Source organism: Oncorhynchus masou, chromosome 8 (genome assembly GCF_036934945.1).
Source record: "Oncorhynchus masou masou isolate Uvic2021 chromosome 8, UVic_Omas_1.1, whole genome shotgun sequence".
Lineage (NCBI taxonomy): Eukaryota > Metazoa > Chordata > Actinopteri > Salmoniformes > Salmonidae > Oncorhynchus > Oncorhynchus masou.
In genome coordinates, this window is record NC_088219.1 from 24,759,365 (window position 1) to 24,783,097 (window position 23,733).

Here is a 23,733-nt window from a genome sequence, read left to right on the forward strand (position 1 = left end):
GTCCAATGAGACAGGCGCGAATCAGTCACGTGTCTAGTGTGCCATGAATTTTTTGTTACAATTTTTGACGGCTGAACTAAAAAAATCTCAGTCGAACAACAACCTATCGACCAAAAAAATTGTAACATAACGGGGTACTTTTAATGCAAGTAATGTTGTAACATAACAAGTTACTTTTAAAAGTAACGTTCCTCATCAGTGCTCATGAAGTGAGATGTTGCAAGTGAGCCCTTGCTTTGACATGAAAGGATATTTTCATAACCAGAGGTAGTCAGAGAACTGGGCAGCACTTTATTTGATACAGTCTTGTAAAGTATTTGAAACAATTGGCAGTTTGGCAGGTGTTGGTATTCATTGTCGGTATTAATTTTGGGCTGCTTTGTACGAGTTCATTTGAAATAGTTAAATACAACTGGCATCTTTACACCAAATGGAAATTGTGCTTATTTTCCTTATGAAGTAATAGAAACCAGGAGGACTATACAGTGGGGCAAAAAAGTATTTAGTCAGCCACCAATTGTGCAAGTTCTCCCACTTAAAAAGATGAGAGAGGCCTGTAATTTTTTATCATAGTTACACTTCAACTATGACAGACAAAATGAGGGGGAAAAAATCCAGAAAATCACATTGTAGGATTTTTAATGAATTTATTTGCAAATTATGGTGGAAAATAAGTATTTGGTCACCTACAAACAAGCACGATTTCTGGCTCTCACAGACCTGTCACTTCTTCTTTAAGAGGCTCCTCTGTCCTCCACTCGTTACCTGTATAAATGGCACCTGTTTGAACTTGTTATCAGTATAAAAGACACCTGTCCACTACCTCAAACAGTCACACTCCAAACTCCACCATTGCCAAGACCCAAGACCTGTCAAAGGACACCAGAAACAACATTGTAGACCTGCACCCGGCTGGGAAGACTGAATCTGCAATAGGTAAGCAGCTTGGTTTGAAGAAATCAACTGTGGGAGCAATTATTAGGAAATGGAAGACATACAAGACCACTGATCATCTCCCACGATCTGGGACTCCACGCAAGATCTCACCCCGTGGGGTCAAAATGATCACAAGAACTGTGAGCAAAAATCCCAGAACCACACGGGGGGACCTAGTGAATGAGAGCTGGGACCAAAGTAACAAAGCCTACCATCAGTAACACACTACGCCGCCAAGGACTCAAATCCTGCAGTGCCAGACGTGTCCCGCTGCTTAAGCCAGTAAATGTCCGGGCCCATCTGAGGTTTGCTCGAGAGAATTTGGATGATCCAGAAGAAGACTGGGAGAATGTCATATGATCAGATGAAACCAAAATAGAACTTTTCGGTAAAAACTCAACTTGTCGTGTTTGGAGGACAAAGAATGCTGAGTTGCATCCAAAGAACACCATACCTTCTGTGAAGCATGGGGGTGGAAACATCATGCTTTGGGGCTGTTTTTCTGCAACGTGACCAGGGTGACTGATCCGTGTAATGGAAAGAATGAATGGGGCCATGTATTGTGAGATTTTGAGTGAAAACCTCCTTCCATCAGCAAGGGTATTGAAGATGAAACGTGGCTGGGTCTTTCAGCATGACAATGATCCCAAACACACTGCCCGGGCAACGAAGGAGTGGCTTCGTAAGAAGCATTTCAAGGTCCTGGAGTGGCCTAGCCAGTCTCCAGATCTCAACCCCACAGAAAATCTTTGGAGGGAGTTGAAAGTCCGTGTTGCCCAGCAACAGCCCCAAAACATCACTGCTCTAGAGGAGATCTGCATGGAGGAATGGGCCAAAATACCAGCAACAGTGTGTGAAAACCTTGTGAAGACTTACAGAAAACATTTGACCTCTGTCATTGCCAACAAAGGGTATATAACAAAGTATTGAGATAAACTTTTGTTATTGACCAAATACTTATTTTCCACCATAATTTGCAAATAAATTCATAAAAAATCCTACAATGTGATTTTCGGGTATTTTTTTGGGCGTTTTGTCTGTCATAGTTGAAGTGTATCTATGATGAAAATTACAGGCCTCTCTCATCTTTTTAAGTGGGAGAACTTGCACAATTGGTGGCTGACTAAATACTTTTTTTGCCCCACTGTATATGGTAATAATGATGACAGCAGCTAGGCAGTTATGTAAGGGATAAATGCAGACATTCTGTACATTATCTTGGAAATAATGGACAACATAGTGGAGTTAATTTTTCCATGGTAATGTATAGAACAGAAGAGTTTATCCCGCTTATACCAGTTACCAAATAAAACAATATTTACCGGTAGAAATAAAACATCTTCATGGATATTTTCATTTTTTATAACAAATTCATACTTTCTCATCTTTTGGTTGCTAGAGATGCGACCCAGTCGTTCTCTCGATTAGTTCTATATTTAAGGATGCAACCCTGACGTTAATTCTATATGTTCCATTACTATGCTCACAAGCAATGTTCTTATCCCTTGCTTGCTAGCTAGCCAAATATCTACGGTCAACAGTTACGACGTCTGCAGACAGAATAACAGCGAACTAGCTGAATTTGCATATTTGCTTAAGCTGTTTTCTATTGACATTATTTTGGATACATCCATAACAATGAGCAGATGATGCCCAAATTTTGCCTGGCATTAGTGCCTTCTCTCAGGACACTCGTCGGTATAAATAGTTTGTTGCTAGCAAACCTGCCAATATGACAACCAAATTAAAAAATATCAGTTGCTGAAAACAGCTGGTCAAACCAGAAACATGTCAGAGGATTTGACAACATAGCACCACTTGCATCATGACTACCATATAATTTCATGTTCATCATTCACCACATTAGGTCATCCCAAAAATATGTCTCTACAAAAACAAATCAATTGCTAGTTAGCTAGCAATGTTTTTCTTTGTTGGACCTGCTTTTACAATGTATCCAATTTCGGGTTTGTGTGGTTGTTGGTTTAGCTTTCTGTAACTTTGTAGCAATGGTCTGCATGTGTAGGTGCATATTGCATCATGATTGCAAGGTTTCCCAGTATCTTTTCCAACTGTCCCGATATCTTGTCCAACCGTCCCGTTATTTGGTTTTAATGTCCATTCTAGAATGCTCTTCTAGCCAATCAGAAACGAGTATTCAACAATGCTGTGGTAGAACATGTATCATATGTTATTTTTACCGGTAAATGTGTGCTTATGCATTGTTTTCTTTGGTAACTGTGGTATATGTGGGATGAACACCTCCGTTCTGCACATTACCTTGGAATAATGAACTCCGCAAAGGGACTCGGCGGTCATCCATTATTTTCAAAGTGATGTATAGAACGTCGCATTTATCCCGCATATCAAAGTGAACACCAAGGAAATAGCTGGCAGTTAAACAAATGAGTAGCAGTTATACTAATATACAGTAACAGAGAACTGCATTATTAAGCAACAGTTGATACTTACTTCCGTATGGGTTGGCTGAGCGCCCATAGATCTGACTGTAGGCCTCTTCCGTGATCCCGTCATACGGCTCTTCCTCAAACTCCTCATCCTCATTCTGGTAGGAGGTTGGGCTGTCCGTGGTAGGCAGGCTGGAGGCCCCAGGACTGGACCTCTCTCCCCCTGCCACTGGATAGGGCTGCATCCCCGGGAAGATGGTGGTTCCCCCCGCCCCCGTGTAGAACAATGAGCTTCCCTTGGAGAGCCTCCCTCCCAGCTCAGATGAAGAGGACCCTTTCTTATGGTGACTCAGGCTGGGCAACAGATCGCACCCCTCCAGTTTGATCCTCCGCGTGGGCTGCACCAGGGAGGGGGACCAGCCCGGCGGCCCCAGGATGGACGTCCCTGACCCGGCCAGTGTGTTGTTACTGGGGCTCTGGGGCTCTGAGCCTGGTTGCTGCTCCTCCATGGCTGCCGTCTGAGAGTCACAGTGGGGCGAGTTGGCCTTAAACATCAGGTCCATGCCCCGCTCCACAATATGCTGGATCTGAAGATACCCGGCGGTGTACATCACCACCAGCTGCTCACTGGCTGCCATGGTCAGCTTTCCCGTGTAGCAGAAGGATAATATCAGCTGGAAGCAGGCGGGAGTCACCGACGAGGGCAGCTCAAACTGGCTCTTGGACGAGCTGCTAAACAGGTCTCGGAAGTAGAGGCTGCTGGCGGCTAGTACAGCCCGGTGGGCCTTGAAGGCCTGGCCTTTAACCAGGATGGAGACATCGCAGTACTGACCGAGCAGGCGCTGCTCATTGAGGGAGCCCAGCACCGTGCTGCCAAAGTTGGGGATCTCCAAGTGGAGCAGCTGGGACATGGTGGTGGAGAAAGAGGAGGAGGAGGAGGAGGAAGAGGCTTCAGAGAGTCACCACTGACAAGGCCAGAGAAAGGGACATCTGTACAAGGAGAGAAGGAGGGATGGATTAGACAAATTGGAAAACTTGAGAAGAGAGGAGAATAGAGTATGTGAAAGACAGAGAGCAAAAAGAGACGTGAGACAGATAAGTGAAACCGATGTGTGAAACAGAGGGTACAGCGGGAAAGGGAGGAAGAGAGAGGGGGATGTTGGAGAGAGAGCAGAAAGAGACAAGTGACAGAAGAATGTGTGTGAAGAGAGAGACATGGGAGAACTGCAGAAATATGGTATAAAAACAACAATTAAGGTAATATGCAAAGTAAGTATTCAACGTAGAAGGCCTCAATGACCAAAGGATCAGTTAATATAATCAGTGTAATGATATACAGTCGAGCAAAAAAGTATTTAGTCAGCCACCAATTGTGCAAGTTCTCCCACTTAAAAAGATGAGAGAGGCCTGTAATTTTCATCATAGATACACTTCAACTATGAAAGACAAAACAAGAAAAAAAAATACCCGAAAATCACATTGTAGGATTTTTTATGAATTTATTTGAAAATTATGGTGGAAAATAAGTATTTGGTCAATAACAAAAGTTTAATCTCAATACTTTGTTATATACCCTTTGTTGGCAATGACAGAGGTCAAATGTTTTCTGTCTTCACAAGGTTTTCACACACTGTTGCTGGTATTTTGGCCCATTCCTCCATGCAGATCTCCTCTAGAGCAGTGATGGTTTGGGGCTGTTGCTGGGCAACACGGACTTTCAACTCCCTCCAAAGATTTTCTATGGGGTTGAGATCTGGAGACTGGCTCGGCCACTCCAGGACCTTGAAATGCTTCTTACGAAGACACTCCTTTGTTGCCCGGGCGGTGTGTTTGGGATCATTGTCATGCTGAAAGACCCAGCCACGTTTCATCTTCAATACCCTTGCTGATGGAAGGAGGTTTTCACTCAAAATCTCACAATACATGGCCCCATTCATTCTTTCCTTTACACGGATCAGTCACCCTGGTCACATTGCAGAAAAACAGCCCCAAAGCATGATGTTTCCACCCCCATGCTTCACAGTAGGTATGGTGTTCTTTGGATGCAACTCAGCATTCTTTGTCCTCCAAACACGACAAGTTGAGTTTTTACCGAAAAGTTCTATTTTGGTTTCATCTGACCATATGACATTCTCCCAGTCTTCTTCTGGATCATCCAAATGCTCTCGAGCAAACTTCAGACGGGCCCGGACATTTACTGGCTTAAGCAGGGGGACACGTCTGGCACTGCAGGATTTGAGTCCCTGGCGGCGTAGTGTATTACTGATGGTAGGCTTTGTTACTTTTTTCCCAGCTCTCTGCCGGTCATTCACTAGGTCCCCCCGTGTGGTTCTGGGATTTTTGCTCACAGTTCTTGTGATCATTTTGACCCCACGGGGTGAGATCTTGTGTGGAGCCCCAGATCGAGGGAGATTATCAGTGATCTTGTATGTCTTCCATTTCCTAATAATTGCTCCCACAGTTGATTTCTTCAAACCAAGCTGCTTACCTATTGCAGATTCATTCTTCCCAGCCTGGTGCAGGTCTACAATTTTGTTTCTGGTGTCCTTTGACAGGTCTTTGGTCTTGGCCATAGTGGAGTTTGGAGTGTGACTGTTTGAGGTAGTGGACAGGTGTCTTTTATACTGATAACAAGTACAAACAGGTGCCATTAATACAGGTAACGAGTGGAGGACAGAGGAGCCTCTTAAAGAAGAAGTTACAGGTCTGTGAGAGCCAGAAATCTTGCTTGTTTGTAGGTGACCAAATACTTATTTTCCACCATAATTTGCAAATAAATTCATTAAAAATCCTACAATGTGAATTTCTGGATTTTTTTCCCTCATTTTGTCTGTCATAGTTGAAGTGTACCTATGATAAAAAATTACAGGCCTCTCTCATCTTTTTAAGTGGGAGAACATGCACAATTGGTGGCTGACTAAAAACTTTTTTGCCCCACTGTAATTTACATGTATTTTTCAACTCAGTAAGTATGCTCCCATCACTTTGACTGTATAAACTAAGCTGTAGCCAGCAAGGAAACACATGTATAATAACTAGAAACATCTAACTTCAGAGACACAAAAATGTGTGACTTTGATAGCTCCCTTTACGATAACACCCAGTTACAGCCAGGAATGCTCCCCAGACATATTTGCATACGTTCCTTCTTTCCATGAACCTTATCTCTATGTTTTTCTCCACCACACACTCGCCAGTTTCATTATTGAGCAACGCTGCAGGAGGGTTTCCAAGAATACAAACGGAAAATTGTCAACCCCTCTCTACCCCCCTCCATAGACACACACACACAGCCCTCTTCTCCTCTCTCTCACACACACACACTTGGATGGACGCAAGCACCAAACACAAACTCACACACACCTCCATCCCAGACAACTCTGACCTGTACAACCCAGTCCTTAGGAAAGGAGAGTGGACACACCATGAAGCTTCCGCACGCCAGGACCAGAAGAGAAGAAGGGAGGAGAGAGAAACAAGCGCTCTGATGCTCTTCATCTGTCTCAAAGCCTTGCTCTGTCTCACTCAGCGCTCTGAGCTTTTCCCTCTCCCACTGTTTCTCTCTTTTAAAGATTTTCTCTCTCGCTCTCTCTCCTTTAACTCACCCTCACGCTCTTTCTCTCTCTCTCTTTCTCCCTCTGTCTCTCCCAGGGCTGAATTCAACAAGTGCTGCTGCAGCTGGAGAGAGCGCATCAGTGATGAAGGGAGTGGGAGGCTCTCTGTGTGCAATCAATGCAGCATCTATACGTATGTCGCAGGGAGAGGGAGGGATGGAGCCAGGGAGCGAGATGGAGAGAGAGAGAAAAACACAGGCTACAGTTACAGACAGAGACAGAGATGGAGACTGGGAAAGGGAGGGAGGGGGTGGGCTGAGACAGAGGGAAAGTCATCTAAGGACAGTACGAGCAAAGAAAGACAATTGCGTTTGGAGCAACTTCAGCTCCTATCTGGATGTAGACAATGGCCAAGAGAGAAAACATAATCAAAGAACTAAGTAAATAAAATTAAAGTTAAATCAGAGAAAAAGAGGAGCAGAGAGAAAACAGTTATTTGCTCTGAAATCGTCAATGCAATATCTTATTGAAAATGTGACTCACACAAAAACAGCTCCTACTATTACCACTACTGATTCTGAATGACGGAAAAGATTGAACTTGCTAGCGTTTGTGCAAGTATTACGTTAGATTCGTTTAAAATGCTGTGACTGTCTGTTGGGGGATTTCTAACATGAGCGAGTGAGTTCTCCCAGTGAGATGTCACTGAGTTCACTGTCTTAGTTTGTTCAGGTAGACAATTTCCTCTGTTGTTGTCTGGTTACATTTTTGCACAGGCACTAAGCAGGGCTCCCGGACTGGTGTTTGGGATGGATTAGAGAAGGAAAAAGGACCCCAGACGTCATTGAGTTTGACAGAGGAAAGCCCAGGGAAAGGTTAGACAGCAGCTTACAGTACAGAGAGTGTCTCTGCTAAGGACTGTGAGGGAAGCTGTGAACATAAAACAACCATGCCACACACATGAGAGAGAGAGAGAGAGAGAGAGAGAGAGAGAGAGAGAGAGAGAGAGAGAGAGAGAGAGAGAGAGAGAGATTGGGTGTGGGCAACATGAAATGTGTGTTTGTAAAAAGTTGGAGTTTCACTCGTAATTTACTCACTGCGTAGCTATGTAAACAACACCTGCTATGTAAACAACACCAGAATTTTTAACTCCCTCCCTCTCTGGCTCTCTCTCTCTTACTCACTCCCTCTCAGACAAAAACCCAGCCTGCCAGATGTAATGAAAAGATACCAAAACTGGGCAAACTTCTCACTTCACATCACCACAGGGAAAGAAAATGGAGAAGGGAAATCACACAGTCAGTTAGTGTGGTCACACATCAGCAGTCATATTCCTGCCACAGCAGTGGTGATGTCTGTATAACAAACTAAAACTCAGACGAGTTCTGTCCCATTTAACACCTGCATACCGTCATTGACACTCTTCCCTCTTCTCTCGTCCTGTCTCTGTCTGTCTGTCTGTCTGTCTGTCTGTCTGTCTGTCTGTCTGTCTGTACGCTGAAGCCTTAGGATACCTCCCCTCACTCCTGCTTTCACTTTCCCCCTCCCTCTCTTAATACCACTTTCCCTCTGAGCTGCTGTCTTTCTGCCAATCAATGCACACGGGGCTGCAATGCAGTGAGTCCCGCGTGCGCCACAGCACAGAGAGAAGTGAAGCATGCTGGGTATAGAGTCTACAGACATGCATGTACGTGCCAGCCTGGGCAGAGAGGGGGAGGGGGAGCCAGAAATATGTTGAGTCAGGCAGACGGGACGACACAGCACTGCGCACAGCACATCAGAGAGAGAGAGAGAGAGAGAGAGAGAGAGAGAGAGAGGGCGATGCCACATGACAAGAATAACAAGATACTTTCATCAGAGAGAGAGAGAGTTAATGCGCTTGTGTGAGATGGTGTTTGTATGTGTGTGTGTGTGTGTGCGCACATCCACTCTTTATGTGTCACTGTGAGTTATGAGTGTGTAGGTGTAGTTTATAGAATGGGACATGACATTTGAATGCTTTTACTGCTCCTTCTAAATTTGTTGGAATGTGTTGTGGAAATTTGAATCAGGGCAGCACTCTGGGGCCTGGTGCTGATTACTTGTAGTAGCAGGCTGGAGTATTTGAATATGCAATACATGACAAGTACTGATACAATGATAGACAAGGACAGTCACACAAATGTAATACACAACGATACACAAACAATACAACAGCAGAAATTATGTGTGGGTTAGAGTGTGTCTGTGTGTGAGTGTGTTGTGTATTTGTGTCCCTTCACAGTCCCCGTCATTCCATGAGATGTAATAATCCGTTTTTAAAGGTAATTTTACTGTTTGCTTGAGTAATTGGAGACAGAAGGGAGTTCCATGCGATCATTGGTCTGTATAATACTGTGCGTTACCGTGAATTTGTTTTGTACTTAGGGAAGAGACCCCTGTTGACATGTCTTGCGGGTTATGTATGGATGTCTTAGCTGAATGTTATTTGATTATGCAGACAATCTGGAATATTCATCACAGTAATACTTCTCATAAAAACTAGGAGAGATGCAGTTAGTTTCCCGTCAAGCCTCAACCAGGAAAGACTGGCAGGCATGTTGTTGATGTTAGTGCTGTAGGTGCAGTTAACGGCAAGGTGTGCTGCTCTATTTTGAGCCAGCTGCAGCTTTGCTAGGTCTTTTTTTGCTGCACTTGACCATATTACCGGACAATAATCAACATGGGACAAGACCAGAGCCTGAACAACTAGTACAGTTGTTTTTTTGTGTAAAAAAGGCAGAGCATATTTTTATAACAAACACCCCATCGTCACAACAACTCTGTCAATATGACTTGACCATCCAATCCAATACCTTTTTATTTATTTCACCTTTATTTAACCAGGTAGGCCAGTTGAGAACAAGTTCTCGTTTACAACTGCGACCTGGACAAGATAAAGCAAAGCAGTGCAGCTGTATTCATTGACCTGGCCAAGGCTACGACTCTGTCAATCACCACATTCTTATCGGCAGGCTCAACAGCCTTGGTTTCTCAATGACTGCCTCGCCTGGTTCACACTGGTTCAGTGTGTCAACTCGGAGGGCCTGTTGTTGGGTTCAATTCTCGGGCTGACTCTCTTCTCTGTATACGTCAATGATGTCGCTCTTGCTGCTGGTGATTCCACCTCTATGCAGATGACACCATTCTGCATACATCTGGCCCTTCTTTGGACACTATGTTTACTAATCTCCAAGCGAGCTTCAATGCCATACAACTCTCCTTCCATAGCCTCCACTTGCTCTTAAATGCAAGTAAAACTAAATGCATGTTCTTCATCCGATCGCTACCACACCTGCCCGCCCATCCAGCATCACTACTCTGGACGGTTCGGACCTAGAATATGTGGACAACTACAAATACCTAGGTGTCTGGTTAGACTGTAAACTCTCCTTCCAGACTCACATTAAGCATCTCCAATCCAAAATTAATTCTAGAATCTGCTTCCTATTTCACAACAAAGCATCCTTCACTCACGCTGTCAAACATACCCTCGTAAAACTGACTATCCAACCAATCCTTGACTTCGGCAATGTCATTTAAAAAAAAACTCCAACACTCTACTCAGCAAATTGGATGCAGTCTATCACAGTGCCATCCGTTTTGTCACCAAAGCCCCATATGCTACCCACCACTACGACCTGTATGCTCTCGTTGGCTGGCCCTCGCTACATACTCGTTGCCAAACCCATTGGCTCCAGGTCATCTATAAGTCTTTGCTAGGTAAAGCCCCGCCTTATCTCAGCTCACTGGTCACCATAGCAGCACCCACCCGTAGCAGGCGCTCCAGCAGGTATATTTCACTGGTCACTCCCAAAGCCAATTCCTCCTTTGGCTGCCTTTCCTTCCAGTTCTCTAATGCCAACAAACTGCAAAAATCACTGAAGCTGGATACTCATATCTCCCTCACTAACTTTAAGGACCAGCTGTCAGAGCAGCTCACAGATCACTGCACCTGTACATAGCTCATCTGTAAATAGCCCATTCAACTACCTCATCCCCATACTGTTAGCTATTTTATTTATTTTGCTCCTTTGCACCCCATTATCTCTACTTGCACATTCATCTTCTGCACATCTATCACTCCAGTGTTTAATTGCTTTATTGTAATTATTTCACCACTATGGCCTAATTATTGCCTTACCTCCCTTATCCTACCCCATTTGCACACTCTGTATATAGACATTTCTATTGTATTATTGACTGTATGTTTGTTCATTCCATGTGTAACTATGTGTTGTTGTTTGTGACACACTGCTTTGCTTTATCTTGGCCAGAGCGCAGTTGTAAATGAGAACTTGTTCTCAACTAGACTACCTGGTTAAATAAAGGTGAAATAAAAAAAACGAATAATAAAATAATAACAACAACACAGATTTGTTGGGATAAACAAACGTATAGTCAATAACACAATAGAAAAATCTATGTACAGTGTGTGCAGATGTAGTAAGGTTAGGGATGTAAGGCAATAAATAGGCCATAGAGGTGAAATAATAAACAATGCCACTTCATATAATGTTTACATACCCTACATTACTCATCTCATATGTATATACTGTACTCTATACTGGAGGTCAACCGATTAATCGGAATGGACGATTAATTAGGGGCGATTTCAAGTTTTCATAAACACCTTTATTTAACTAGGCAAGTCAGTTAAGAACACGTTTTTATTTTCAATGACGGCCTAGGAACGGTGGGTTAACTGCCTTGCTCAGAGGCAGAACGACAGATTTTTACCTTGTCAGCTCAGGGATTCAATCTTGCAACCTTACGGTTTACTAGTCCAACGCTCTAACCACCTGCCTCACGAGGAGCCTGCCTGTTATGTGAATGCAGTAAGAAGCCAAGGTAAGTTGCTAGCTTGCATTAAACTTATCTTATAAAAAACAATCATTCAATCAACCATAATCACTAGTTATAACTACACATGGTTGATGATATTACTAGTTTATCTAGCGTGTCCTGCGTTGCATATAATCGATGCGGTGCACATTCGCGAAAAAGGACTGTCGTTGCTCCAACGTGTACCTAACCATAAACATCAATGCATTTCTTAAAATCAATACACAGAAGTATATATTTTTAAACCTGCATATTTAGCTAAAATAAATCCAGGTTAGCAGGCAATATTAACCAGGTGAAATTGTGTCACTTCTCTTGCGTTCATTGAATGCAGAGTCAGGTTATATGCAACCGTTTGGGCCACCTGGCTCATTGCGAACTAATTTGCCAGCATTTTACGTAATTATGACATAACATTGAAGGTTGGGCAATGTAAAATCAATATTTAGACTTAGGGATGCCATCCGTTCGATAAAAAATGGAACGGTTCCGTATTTCACTGACAGAATAAACATTTTGTTTTCGAAATGACACTTTCCGGATTCGACCATATTAATGACCTAAGGCTTGTATTTATGTGTGTTATTATGTTATAATTAAGTCTATGATTTGATAGAGCAGTCTGAGCGATGGTAGGCACAAGCAGGCTCGTAAGCATTCATTCAAACAGCACTTTCATGCGTTTTGCCAGCAGCTCTTCGCAATGCTTCAAGCATTGTGCTGTTTATGACTTCAAGCCAATCAATTCCCGAGATTAGGCTGGTGTAACCAATGTGAAATGGCTAGCTATTTAGCGGGGTGAGCACTAATAGCATTTCAAACGTCACACGCTCTGAGACTTTGAGTAGTTGTTCCCCTTGCTCTGCATGGGTAATGCTGCTTCGAGGATGACTGTTGTCGATGTCTTCCTGGTTCGAGCCCAGGTAGCGGCGAGGACAGGGATGGAAGCTATACTGTTACACTGGCAATACTAAAGTGCCTATAAGAACATCCAATAGTCAAAGGTATATGAAATACAAATCGTATAGAGAGAAATAGCCCTATAATTCCTATAATAACCAAAAACTTCTTACCTGGGAATATTGAAGACTCATGTTAAAAGGAACCACTAGCTTTCATATGTTCTGAGCAAGGAACTTAAACGTTAGCTTTCTTACATGGCACATATTGCACTTCTCCAACACTTTTTTTTTTGCATTATTTAAACCAAATTGAACATGTTTCATTATTTATTTGAGGCGAATTTGATTTTATTGATGTATTATATTAAGTTAAAATAAGTGTTCATTCAGTATTGCTGTAATTGCCGTTATTACAAATTAAAATTTAAAAAAATCCTCCGATAATCGGTATCGACGTTGAAAAATCATAATCGGTCGACCTCTACTCTATACCATCTACTGCATTAGCATTAACACTGGAGTGATAGATGTGCAGATGTTAATGTGCAAGTAGAGATACTGGGGTGCAAAAGAAAATTAAAAAAATAATAGTATGGGGATGAGGTAGTTGGGAATGCTATTTACAGATAGGCTGTGTACAAGTACAGTGATCGGTATGCTGCTCTGCCAGCTGATGCTTAAAGTTAGAGAGGGAGATATAAGACTCCAGCTTCAATAATTTTTGCAATTCGTTCCAGTCATTGGCAGCAGAGAACTGGAAGGAAAGGCAGCCAAAGGGGGTGTTGGCTTTGGGGATGACAAGTGAGATATACCTGCTGGAGCACATGCTACGCGTGGGTGTTGCTATGGTGACCAGTGAGCTGAGATAAGGCTGGGCTTTACCAAGCAAAGACTTATAGATGATTTGGAGCCAGTGGGTTTGGCGACGGAGGGCCAGCCAGCGAGAGCATACAGGTCGCAGTGGTGGGTAGTATATGGCGCTTTGGTGACAAAACGGATGGCACTGTGATAGACTACATTGAATTTGCTGAGTAGAGTGTAGAGATACCTCAGAGTTTAGCTTCCTCAACCTGCTCAATGGTTAACCCTTCATGCACAACGCCAGTTGAGATTTAGGTCTTAGAGAATGTTTTGAGCCAAATGCATGCTTTTAGTTTTAGATGTACAGTATTTAAGACCAGTTTATTACTAATCACCCATTCTGATACTGACTATAACTCCTTACTTAGAATTTCAGTGAGCTCACTGGCTTTGGGTGCTGACATGTAGAGTGTGGAATCATCTGCATACATAGTCATTCTAGCTTTGTGTAAGACCAGTGGCAAATCATGTAAAAATAGAGAAGAGTAACAGCCCAAGGTAACTGCCCTGTGGTACACTGCACTGTACACATCTGATGTTGCAGTAGCTTCCATTGAAGAAAACTCTCTGGGTTCTATTGGAAAAATAACTTTCCAACCATGTGATGGCAGGTGATGTAAAGCCATAGCAAGTGAGTTTCTTCAATAACATCAAAGGCTGCATTGAAATCTAACAATACAGTTCCAACTATCATCTTATTATCCAGTTATTTTAACCAATCATCTGTCATCTGAGTCAGTGCAGTACAAGTTGAGTGCCATTCTCTATATGCATGCTGAAAGCCAGTAGTTAACTGAAAAATAGCATTGTATTTGGACAGAGATAGGCATAATATGGAGAAAAAAATAAGTAAAATACAAACATTGTTTAGCTAATAGAATCCAATAATCAGGCACTTGTGAGTTTCAGTTGGTGTATGTGTGTGTGATGTTGGACTGAAGCTACTGACCCGGAAGTTTGTCTTTCTCTCTCACCCAGGCTTTTGGGAGGGAGGGTGGACAATGAGCTTGTCGTAGCAGATTTATGTCCCAGATTTATGTCCCCATGTTCTCTGGCAGCTTTCATAGCTGGGATATGTTATTTCCACCTCTGGCGCACAGCTTCAGAGAAGTCCTCGTTGAGGAAGATGTTGGTTCCTCTCAAGTTCTTGGCTCTCTCAATTAACAGTCTGTCATGCCCTGACCATAGATTGCTTTGTATGTTTCTATTTTTTGTTTGGTCAGGGTGTGATGTGGGTGGACACTCTGTTTGTATGTCTAGGTTTTGTATTTCTATGTTTTGGCCGGTTATGGTTCTCAATCAGGGACAGCTGTCTTTCGTTGTCTCTGATTGATAACCATACTTAGGTAGCCTGTTTTCCCACGGTTAGTTGTGGGTGGTTATTTTCTGTTTAGTGTTGGTTGCACCTTGCAGAACTGTTTCGGCTATTCTTTTGTGATTTTGTATACAGTGTTCAGTCAGTTACATTGCATTTTGGTCCAATGACTCTCCTTCTCCGACGAAAGCCGTTACAGAACCACCCACCACCAAAGGACCAAGCAGCATGGTAAGGAAGAGCAGCACTATCTGGAGAAATGGACATGGGAGGAGATACTGGACGTTAAGGGACCCTGGGCACAGGCTGGGGAGTATCGCCGTCCGCAGGAGGAACTGGAGGCAGCTGGGGAGTATTGCCGTCCGCAGGAGGAACTGGAGGCAGCTAAGGCTGAGCGGCAACACTACGAGGAGTTGGCACGGTAGCGCAACAGGCACGAGAGGCAGCCCCAAAATTATTTTTGGGGGGTGGCACACGAGGAGATTGGCGGAGTCAGGCGAGAGACCTGAGCCAACTCCCCGTGCTTACCGGAAGCAGCGTGGTACTGGTCAGACACCGTGTTATGCGATGAAGCGCACGGTGTCGCCAGTGCGCGCTCATAGCCCGGAGGGCTATATGCCAGCCCCCCGCAAGTGCCATGCGAGAGTGGGCATCCAGCCAGGGTGGATTGTGCCAGTTCAGCGCGTTTGGTCTCCGGGGGCGCCGTTTCGGTCCAGGGTATCCTGCGCCGGCTCTTTGTACTGTGTCTCCGGGCGTTGGGAGGGTGCAGTTCACCCTATGCCTGCGCTCCCCCCTTGCCGTGCGAATGTGGGCATTGAGCCTAAAGGAGAGGTGCAAGCTGTATGCAGAAGATATTCAGTGCTCCCCCACAGCCCGGTTCGACCTGTGCCTGCACTATGGAGGGTCCGGGCTAAAGTGGTCATTCAGCCTGGAGGAGTGGTGCCAAGGCTGCGTACCAGAGATCGAGTGCTCCCCCACAGCCCGGTCCATCCGGTGCCTCCTCCACGCACCAGGCCTTCTGTAGGTCTCCCCAGCCTGGTGGGCCCTGTGGCCCGATATAGCCGTCTGTAGCGCAGGTTTTGTCCTGTTGCTGTAACAATTGCTTGTAGACATATTTTGTTGATTTAAAAGATCACGAACCAGTGATAGGGAAACACTGTCCTCTCCATTACTCCAACCTTCTTTAACTTTGGACGGCATGATGGTAGCAACGTTGGCTTACGCTGGAACTCCACACAATTCCTGCCAGCAACGTCCCAGCAAGAAATGCAAACTTGCAGTGTATTCGAGTTTCAAAAATGATCTAAAGTTTGTTATTTCCACTATGAAATTTCAGGCTTGATTTGCCCTCACGAAAAATGTATCAACCCCTACAAAAATGTCCATTAATTATAATCCACATAATAATTAAACATTTGTTGCTGCAGGATTATTTTCCTGCTGTAGCAAACTGGCTCAAATTAAGATCCTACATATGTAGGCTTAACACAATATATGTTTTAATGCATATAGTGCAGCAGCACCTTTCAATGTTTATAATGTGTGTTATTCTATATCCCTTCGAGGATAGATACAAGTCAATTCAAATTCTATACAATGTTAAACAGAGGCAAACATAGACTAAACAGCTTTCCAGCACAAAGTCTAGTCACTGCTATAATAGTGAAGCTATACATTCTCAATATGTGTCACACCCTGATCTGTTTCACCTGTCTTTGGGATTGTCTCCACCCCCCTCCAGATGTAGCTCATCTTCCCCACTATCCCCTGTGTATTTATACCGGTGTCCTCTGTTTGTCTGTTGCCAGTTCGTCTTGTTTGTCAAGTCAACCAGCGTTTTTTGCATCAGCACCTGCTTTTCCCCAGTCTCTCTTTTCTTGTCCTCCTGGTTTTGACCCTTGCCTGTCCTGACCCTAAACCCGCCCACTTGACCATTCTGCTTGCCCCTGACCCTCTGCCTGCCCGCCGTCCTGTACTTTTGCTCCGCCTCTGGATTACCGACCTCTGCCTGACCTGACCCTAAACCCGCCCACTTGACCATTCTGCTTGCCCCTGACCCTCTGCCTGCCCGCCGTCCTGTACTTTTGCTCCGCCTCTGGATTACCGACCTCTGCCTGACCTGACCCTGAGCCTGCCTGCCAGTCCTGTACCTTTGCCCCTGTTGCTGAAATAAACATTGTTACTTCGACTCGGTCTGCATCTGAGTCTTATCTTTATCCTGATAATATGAACAATCCCTCTCTATAAATATTCAGATACTGCAGTTGTTCTCATGTCTAAAGTTTAACAGACAACAGATTCCATGGACATTGTTGAGACGGTCGGCTCCATGGCAACAGTTCTACCAATGGGGAGAGAGCCTCAGCTCTCAGTCTGAGAGGAGCATTATGGTATGCATTGAGAGAGAAGTGTGAGAGAGAGAGACAGAGATAGAGAGAGTGAAAGAGAAAGATAGAAAGGAGGAACAAGGGAGAGGTGTCTGAGTGCTTATCGCTGCCTACAATACAACGTAAGGCTTTGCTTGACTACTCCCCAGGGAGAAGTTGTCTGTGCAAAGTCAATGTCAGATCATTTATTTTTGTCGTTGGAATCGTTTTGTGACCTACGGCTTGTGTAATATGCATACAGTGATTTGTTTGTTGTTGGTGTGGATATTGTTTCGTTTTTTTTGTTCAAGGCTTTCTTAGCTGTCTCTAAGCTCTCGTTATCATCACAATGGCTACATATACAGCACAACGTACAGTGTAAACGTACAGAGCATAACACATTTATCATATTCATACAACAAAACATCCATATATTCCCTAACTAGTCTGGTGCATAGCCTTATAGTTATTGTAGTAACTAACTACTATTTCTCTCAACCATTACACTCACATCTCAACCACCCTCCACTTGAGTCTCTCAACACAGGTTTCTGACAGTGTACTCCTAGGGAGTAAAATCAGTAGAGGGACTGCCAGTGAGTGCGCTAATGGACTCCAAGTGGGCGTAGGAGCTAAACAAACAAACATTCACAGCAGCCCCACTGACAATGAATACAGCATGAGAGAGAGGGGATGGAGGATGACAAAGGGAGAGAGAGAAAGAGAGAGGGGGTGGGACAGGGGAGACAGCGAGAGGTAGGTAAAAAGGGGGACAGAGTGACAGAGGCAGAGACATAAAAAGAGAAACAGACAGAGAAAATGACCTAGGTGAAGAGAGAGATAACACAAAAAATGCCATTAGAGTGCTTGAAGAAGACTGCAGTAGAGAACTTAGTATTACATTAGAGAATTGTGCAGGTTATTGTGTGTGAGTGTGTGTGTGTGTGTGTGTGTGTGTGTGTGTGTGTGTGTGTGTGTGTGTGTGTGTGTGTGTGTGTGTGTGTGTGTGTGTGTGTGTGTGTGTGTGTGTGTGTGTGTGTGTGTGTGTGTGTGTGTGTGTGTGTGTGTGTGTGTGTGTGTGTGTGTGTGTGTGCTAACATGAGCATGTGTATCGAGGGCAGCATAAGTCCCATGTGATCTAATAACAGCTACAGTAAGATAACAGTCATTGTCACTGAGTCTATATTATAGACCAGGGGTGCTCAACTATTACCCTATGAGGCCTGCTGGTTTTCTGATCGACTTGATAGTTAATTGCACCCACATGGTGTCCCATGTTTAAATCAGTCCCTGATTAGAGGGGAACAATGAAAAAATGCAGTGGAATTGGCTTCGAGGTCCAAAGTTGACTTTGAGGGTCATAGACCTTGTGCGAATCAGGTGCTCGAATAAACTCACAAATACACTACATGACCAAAAGTATAACAGCCTCCACTCTTGTGGGACGGCTTTCCACTAGATGTTGGAACATTGCTGTGGGGACTTGCTTCCATTCAGCTACAAGAGCATTAGTGAGGTCTGGCACGGATATTGGGCGATTATGCCTGGTTCGCAGTCTGCGTTCCAATTCATCCCAAAAGTGTTTGATGGGGTTGAGGTCAGGTCTCTGTGCAGGCCAGTCAAGTTCTTCCACACCGATCTCAACAAACCATTTCTGTATGGACCTCGCTTTGTGCACAGGGGAATTGTCATGAATAAACAGGAAAAGGCCCTTCCCCAAACTGTTGACACAAAGTTGGAAGCACAGAATCGTCTAGAATATCTATGTTGTAGCGTTAAGATTTCCCTTCACTGGAACTAAGAGGCCTAATCCAAATCAACTGCCCCAGACCATTATTTCTCCTACACAAAAACGTTACATTTGGCACTATGCATTCTGTGAGCTTGTGTGGCCTACCACTTCGCAGCTGAGCCGTTGTTGCTTCTAGACGTTTCCACAGGGCAGACATTTGACTAACTGACTTGTTGGAAAGGTGGCATCCTATGACGGTGCCAGTGTTTGTCTATTGAGATTGCATGGCTGTGTGCTTGATTTTATACACCAGTCAGCAATGGGTGTGGCTGAAATAGCCAAATTCACTCATTTGAAAGGTGTCCACATACTTTTGGCGACGTAGTGTATGTAAATTATTCCATGGTCAAATATATAAGGCATTCAAGGGGAGACCGTCAAAAGATTCCTTTAGCATTATGATCTTTATAAGATCTATATTAATACATTATCAAAGAAGGCTTATGTATTCTTAGTGATTGTAAAACTGCAGGAACAATATAATCTAGTGTGATGGAAAATGTTATTGTGTGAAGAGAGCCTTGAAAATGTTAATAGTTTTTTTGTGTCATAAATAATCCTTGGCTCCTGCCTGTGCTTGGTAAAGATATGAGAGGGGGCGACATGACCCCCTCCTTAGGACCATCTGGCAGAACTCCCAGAATATGTTCTATAAGTTAATATAGGAGACAGTGCCAGACACATGCAGGAACTAACCCTATGAATCATGCCCATGTAACTTGTCTGTGTAAGCAGTATATAAGAGATCTAACAGGCCTGCCCCAAAGGAGCTCACTTCAGACCAGGTACTTTATGCATCTAAGTTTGACTGTGCCCTCTCCAGCTTGCTGTTAATAAACAATGATTCATTTAAGATTGACTTCGAGAGTCCCTGTGTAGAATTTCCACGACACTAGCGTCAATATCCTCTAATAGCAATCTAGCCAGGGACACAAACGTTTGCTGTTCTAATCAGCAAACCTGCTGATTAGGAGGTCCTGTGACTATATTTTCAACAAGCAACTATCAGGAAATAACACTGATGAAATGTTTTCACACTTTGACAGTGTTTGTTTCATCAGCTGTTGTACGTCATGATACAAAACACAAGGAAAATCATTTTGACTGCACTGGGCCTTTAAGGACAGTGGGGTCAACACTACAGACTCGGGCCTGCAGAATGTTACTGTCTCATACAGGGATGTAGTTTCCACTCGGTCTGAGGTAATGGGAGGTGTGTGTGTGTGTGTGTGTGTGTGTGTGTGTGTGTGTGTGTGTGTGTGTGTGTGTGTGTGTGTGTGTGTGTGTGTGTGTGTGTGTGTGTGTGTGTGTGTGTGTGTGTGTGTGTGTGTGTGTGTGTGTGTGTAAGAGAGGTGGCGATAAAGTGTAGCATGTATGCATGTGTAATATAGTAAGTTAGTGTGAGTTTGAAAGAGAGAGCGAGAGAGAATGTAGGCGTGTGCCTGAGTGTGCTCTTGTTTGTGTACAGTATGACACAGAGAGAGAGGAACAAGTGTAGGCGTGTGTATGTGTGTGTGAGTGTGTGTGTGTGTGTGTGTGTGTGTGTGTGTGTGTGTGTGTGTGTGTGTGTGTGTGTGTGTGTGTGTGTGTGTGTGTGTGTGTGTGTGACAGAATTGGGTACATCCTCTGCAAGGTAAGAGGACTCTATAACTCAATCTACAAAAAAAAACTCTGCTGTGTTCCTGTGCCATTGAGTCACCTGTTTTTAAGGACAGAACGCCCTGATTCTATATGAGTCAGCAGAAGAGAGGGGGAGAGAGAAAGGGAGAGAGAAATGAGATTAGCAAAACACAGAGATACATGGTATATGAAGGGAAAGTGAGTGAGTGAGAGAGAGAGAGAGAGAGAAAAGAGGGAAAAAGAGAGAAAAAGAGAGGGAAGAGGCACATAGTGATGAATGAGAAAGACTCAAACTGTAGTAGGCTAAATGCAGTCTCGAAATTGAAAAGTGATTGAGTGAGAGGTGCGAAAAAGAGAGAGAGAGAGAGAGAGAGAGAGTGAAAGACAGAAAACATGCTAGTCAGGTCAGCAGAGCACATACATAACCTCCATTCTCAGCTGAGTGAATTACTGTACGTCATGTGATGCACGTCTGACATTAGAGTGGGGCAACATGGCTGCTGATGCGCAAAGTGAAAGGAGGACACATCATTCAGCATCACCGGTCACTGTCGGCACACCAAAACATACACAACACCCTCAGTATACTTCTGAACTGGAGCACAGAGAATTGGTTGCAGATAAACTACTGTAAACCTGCAGGAAGTATTGAATTCCATATCCAGCAAGCTCTATTATATAACCTACAGATTTTCCATGATAAGGACTTGGCAAACTTCTGCTGTACTTTGCTGTGGGTCCACCCATGCCTCTAAAAATATACTGAACAAAAATATAAACACATCATGTAAAGTGTTGGTCCCTTATTTCATGAGCAGAAATAAAATATCCCAGAAATGTTCCATACACACAAAAATCGTATTTCTCTTATTTCTCTCAGACTTCCACAAATGTGTTTATATCCTTGTAAGTGAGCATTTCTTCTTTGCCAAGATAATCCATCCATCTGACAGGTGTGGCATATCAAGAAGCGGATTAAACAGCATGATCATTACAAAGTTGCACCTTGTGCTGGGGACAAAAGGCCACTCTAAAATGTGCAGTTTTGTCACATAACACAATGCTACAGATGTCTCAAGTTTTGAGGGAGCATGCAACTGGCATGCTGACTACAGGAATGTCCACCAGAGGTGTTGTCAGAGAATGTAATGTTCATTTCTCTACCACAAGCCGCCTCTAACGTCGTTTTAAAGAATTTGGCAGTACATCCAACCGGCCTCACAAACGTAGACAACGTGTACCACGCCAGACCATGACCTCCACATCCAGCTTCTTTACCTGAGTGATCGTCTGAGACCAGCCACCCAGACAGCTGATGAAACTGAGTAGTATTTTTCTGAAATAAAGCTCTTTTGTGGGGAAAAACTCATCCTGATTGACTGGGCCTGGCTCTCCAGTGGGTGGGCCTACACCCTGTCAGGCCCACCCATGGCTGCGCCCCTGCTCAGTCACGTTAAATCTATAGATTAGGGCCTAAGTAATTTATTTCAATTGACTGTGTCACACCCTGGTCGAAATATATTATGTTTATTCTTCATTTATTCGGTCAGGCCAGGGTGTGACATGGGTTATTGTGGTGTGTTTTTGTCTTGGGGTTTTGTGGGAGGTCTAGCGTTAGTCTATGGCTACCCGAGGCGGTTCTCAATCAGAGTCAGGTGATTATCGTTGTCTCTGATTGGGAACCATATTTAGGCAGCCATATTCTTTGAGTGTTTCGTGGGTGATTGTTCCTGTCTCTGTGTTTAGTTTCACCAGACAGGCTGTATAGTTTTTTCACGTTTCCGTCTGTTGTTTTTGTTCATGTTCAGTTATTTCATGTCTAGTCTACTTTCATTCAATAAACATGAGTAACCATCACGCTGCATTTTGGTCCGCTCCTCCTTCAACAGAAGAAAGCCGTTACAGAATCACCCACCACAACAGGACCAAGCGGCGTGGTAACAGGCAGCAGGTGCAGCGAAAGGAGGAATGGACATGGGAGGACGAATTGTTTGGAGAAGGACCCTGGGATCAGCCTGGAGAATATCGCCGTCCCAAAGAAGAACTGGAGGTGGCGAGAAATGAGAGGCTTTGGTATGAGGAGAAGCAACAGCGGCAGCAGGAGCAACAATATCGGGACTACACTACTTGGGAGGAAATAGACAGGTGGGCGGTCGACCCAGGGAGAGTGCCGGAGCCCGCCTGGGATTCACTGGAGCAGTGCGAAGAAGGTTATAGAAGAATGGAAATGGCGAAGCAGGGAGTATGGCTACGCCAGGTAGGAGACCTGCGCAAACTTCCTGTGCTTACCGGGGGGCAAAAGAGACCGGGCAAACACCGTGTTATGCTGTGGAGCGCACGGTGTCTCCAGTGCGGGTGCATAGCCCGGTGCGGTACATACCAGCTCCTCGTATTAGCCGGGCTAGAGTGGGCATTGAGCCAGGTAAAGTTGGGCAGGCTCGGTGCTCAAGAGCTCCAGTGCGCCTGCACGGTCCGGTCTATCCAGTGCCACCTCCACACACTAGTCCTCCGGTGGCAGCTCCCCGCACCAGGCTTCCTGTGCGTGTCCTCGGCCCAGTACCACCAGTGCCAGCACCACGCATCAGGCCTACAGTGCGCCTCGCCTCTCCAGCGCTACCGGAGCCTTCCTCCTCTCCTGCGCTGTCGGAGCCGCTCGCCTCTCCAGCCCTGCCGGAGTCTCCCGCCTGTTCAGCGCAGCCCGAGCCTTCCTCCTCTCTTGCGCTGCCGGAGTCTCCCGCCTGTTTAGCGCAGCCAGAGCCTTCCTCCTCTCCTGCGCTGCCGGAGCCTCCCGCCTGTTCAGCGCTGTCGGAGCCTTTCTCCTCTACAGCTCTGTTGGAGTCTCTCGCCTGTTTAGCGCAGCCCAAGCTGTCAGTCTGTATGGAGCAGCCAGAGCTGTCAGTCTGCATGGAGCAGCCAGAGCTGTCAGTCTGCATGGAGCAGCCAGAGCTGTCAGTCTTCATGGAACAGCCAGAGCTGTCAGTCTGCATGGAGCAGCCGGAGCTGCCAGTCTGCATGGAGCTGCCAGTCTGCAAGGAGCTGCCAGTCTGCAAGGAGCTGTCAGTCTGCAAGGAGCTGTCAGTCTGCAAGGAGCTGTCAGTCTGCAAGGAGCTGCCAGT

The 23,733-nt window shown here is 44.7% G+C and overlaps 1 protein-coding gene across 3 annotated transcripts in view; it reads right to left on the reverse strand.

Annotated features, from left to right (window-relative positions):
- The window catches only part of LOC135544443 (nucleus accumbens-associated protein 2-like), a 62,368-nt gene that overhangs the window by 13,493 nt on the left and 25,142 nt on the right, over positions 1-23,733 (reverse strand). The window contains exons 2-3 of one of the 3 annotated variants that reach the window (XM_064972051.1): positions 6,950-7,085; positions 3,409-4,334 (exon numbers count right to left, since the gene is read on the reverse strand). In XM_064972051.1, coding sequence (XP_064828123.1) covers positions 3,409-4,255 — 847 coding nt within the window. In that variant the 5' untranslated portion in view covers positions 4,256-4,334; positions 6,950-7,085. Of the gene's footprint in view, positions 1-3,408; positions 4,335-6,729; positions 6,930-6,949; positions 7,086-23,733 lie in introns of those variants that run through there. The other 2 variants (XM_064972052.1, XM_064972050.1) reach the window with 2 other exon arrangements.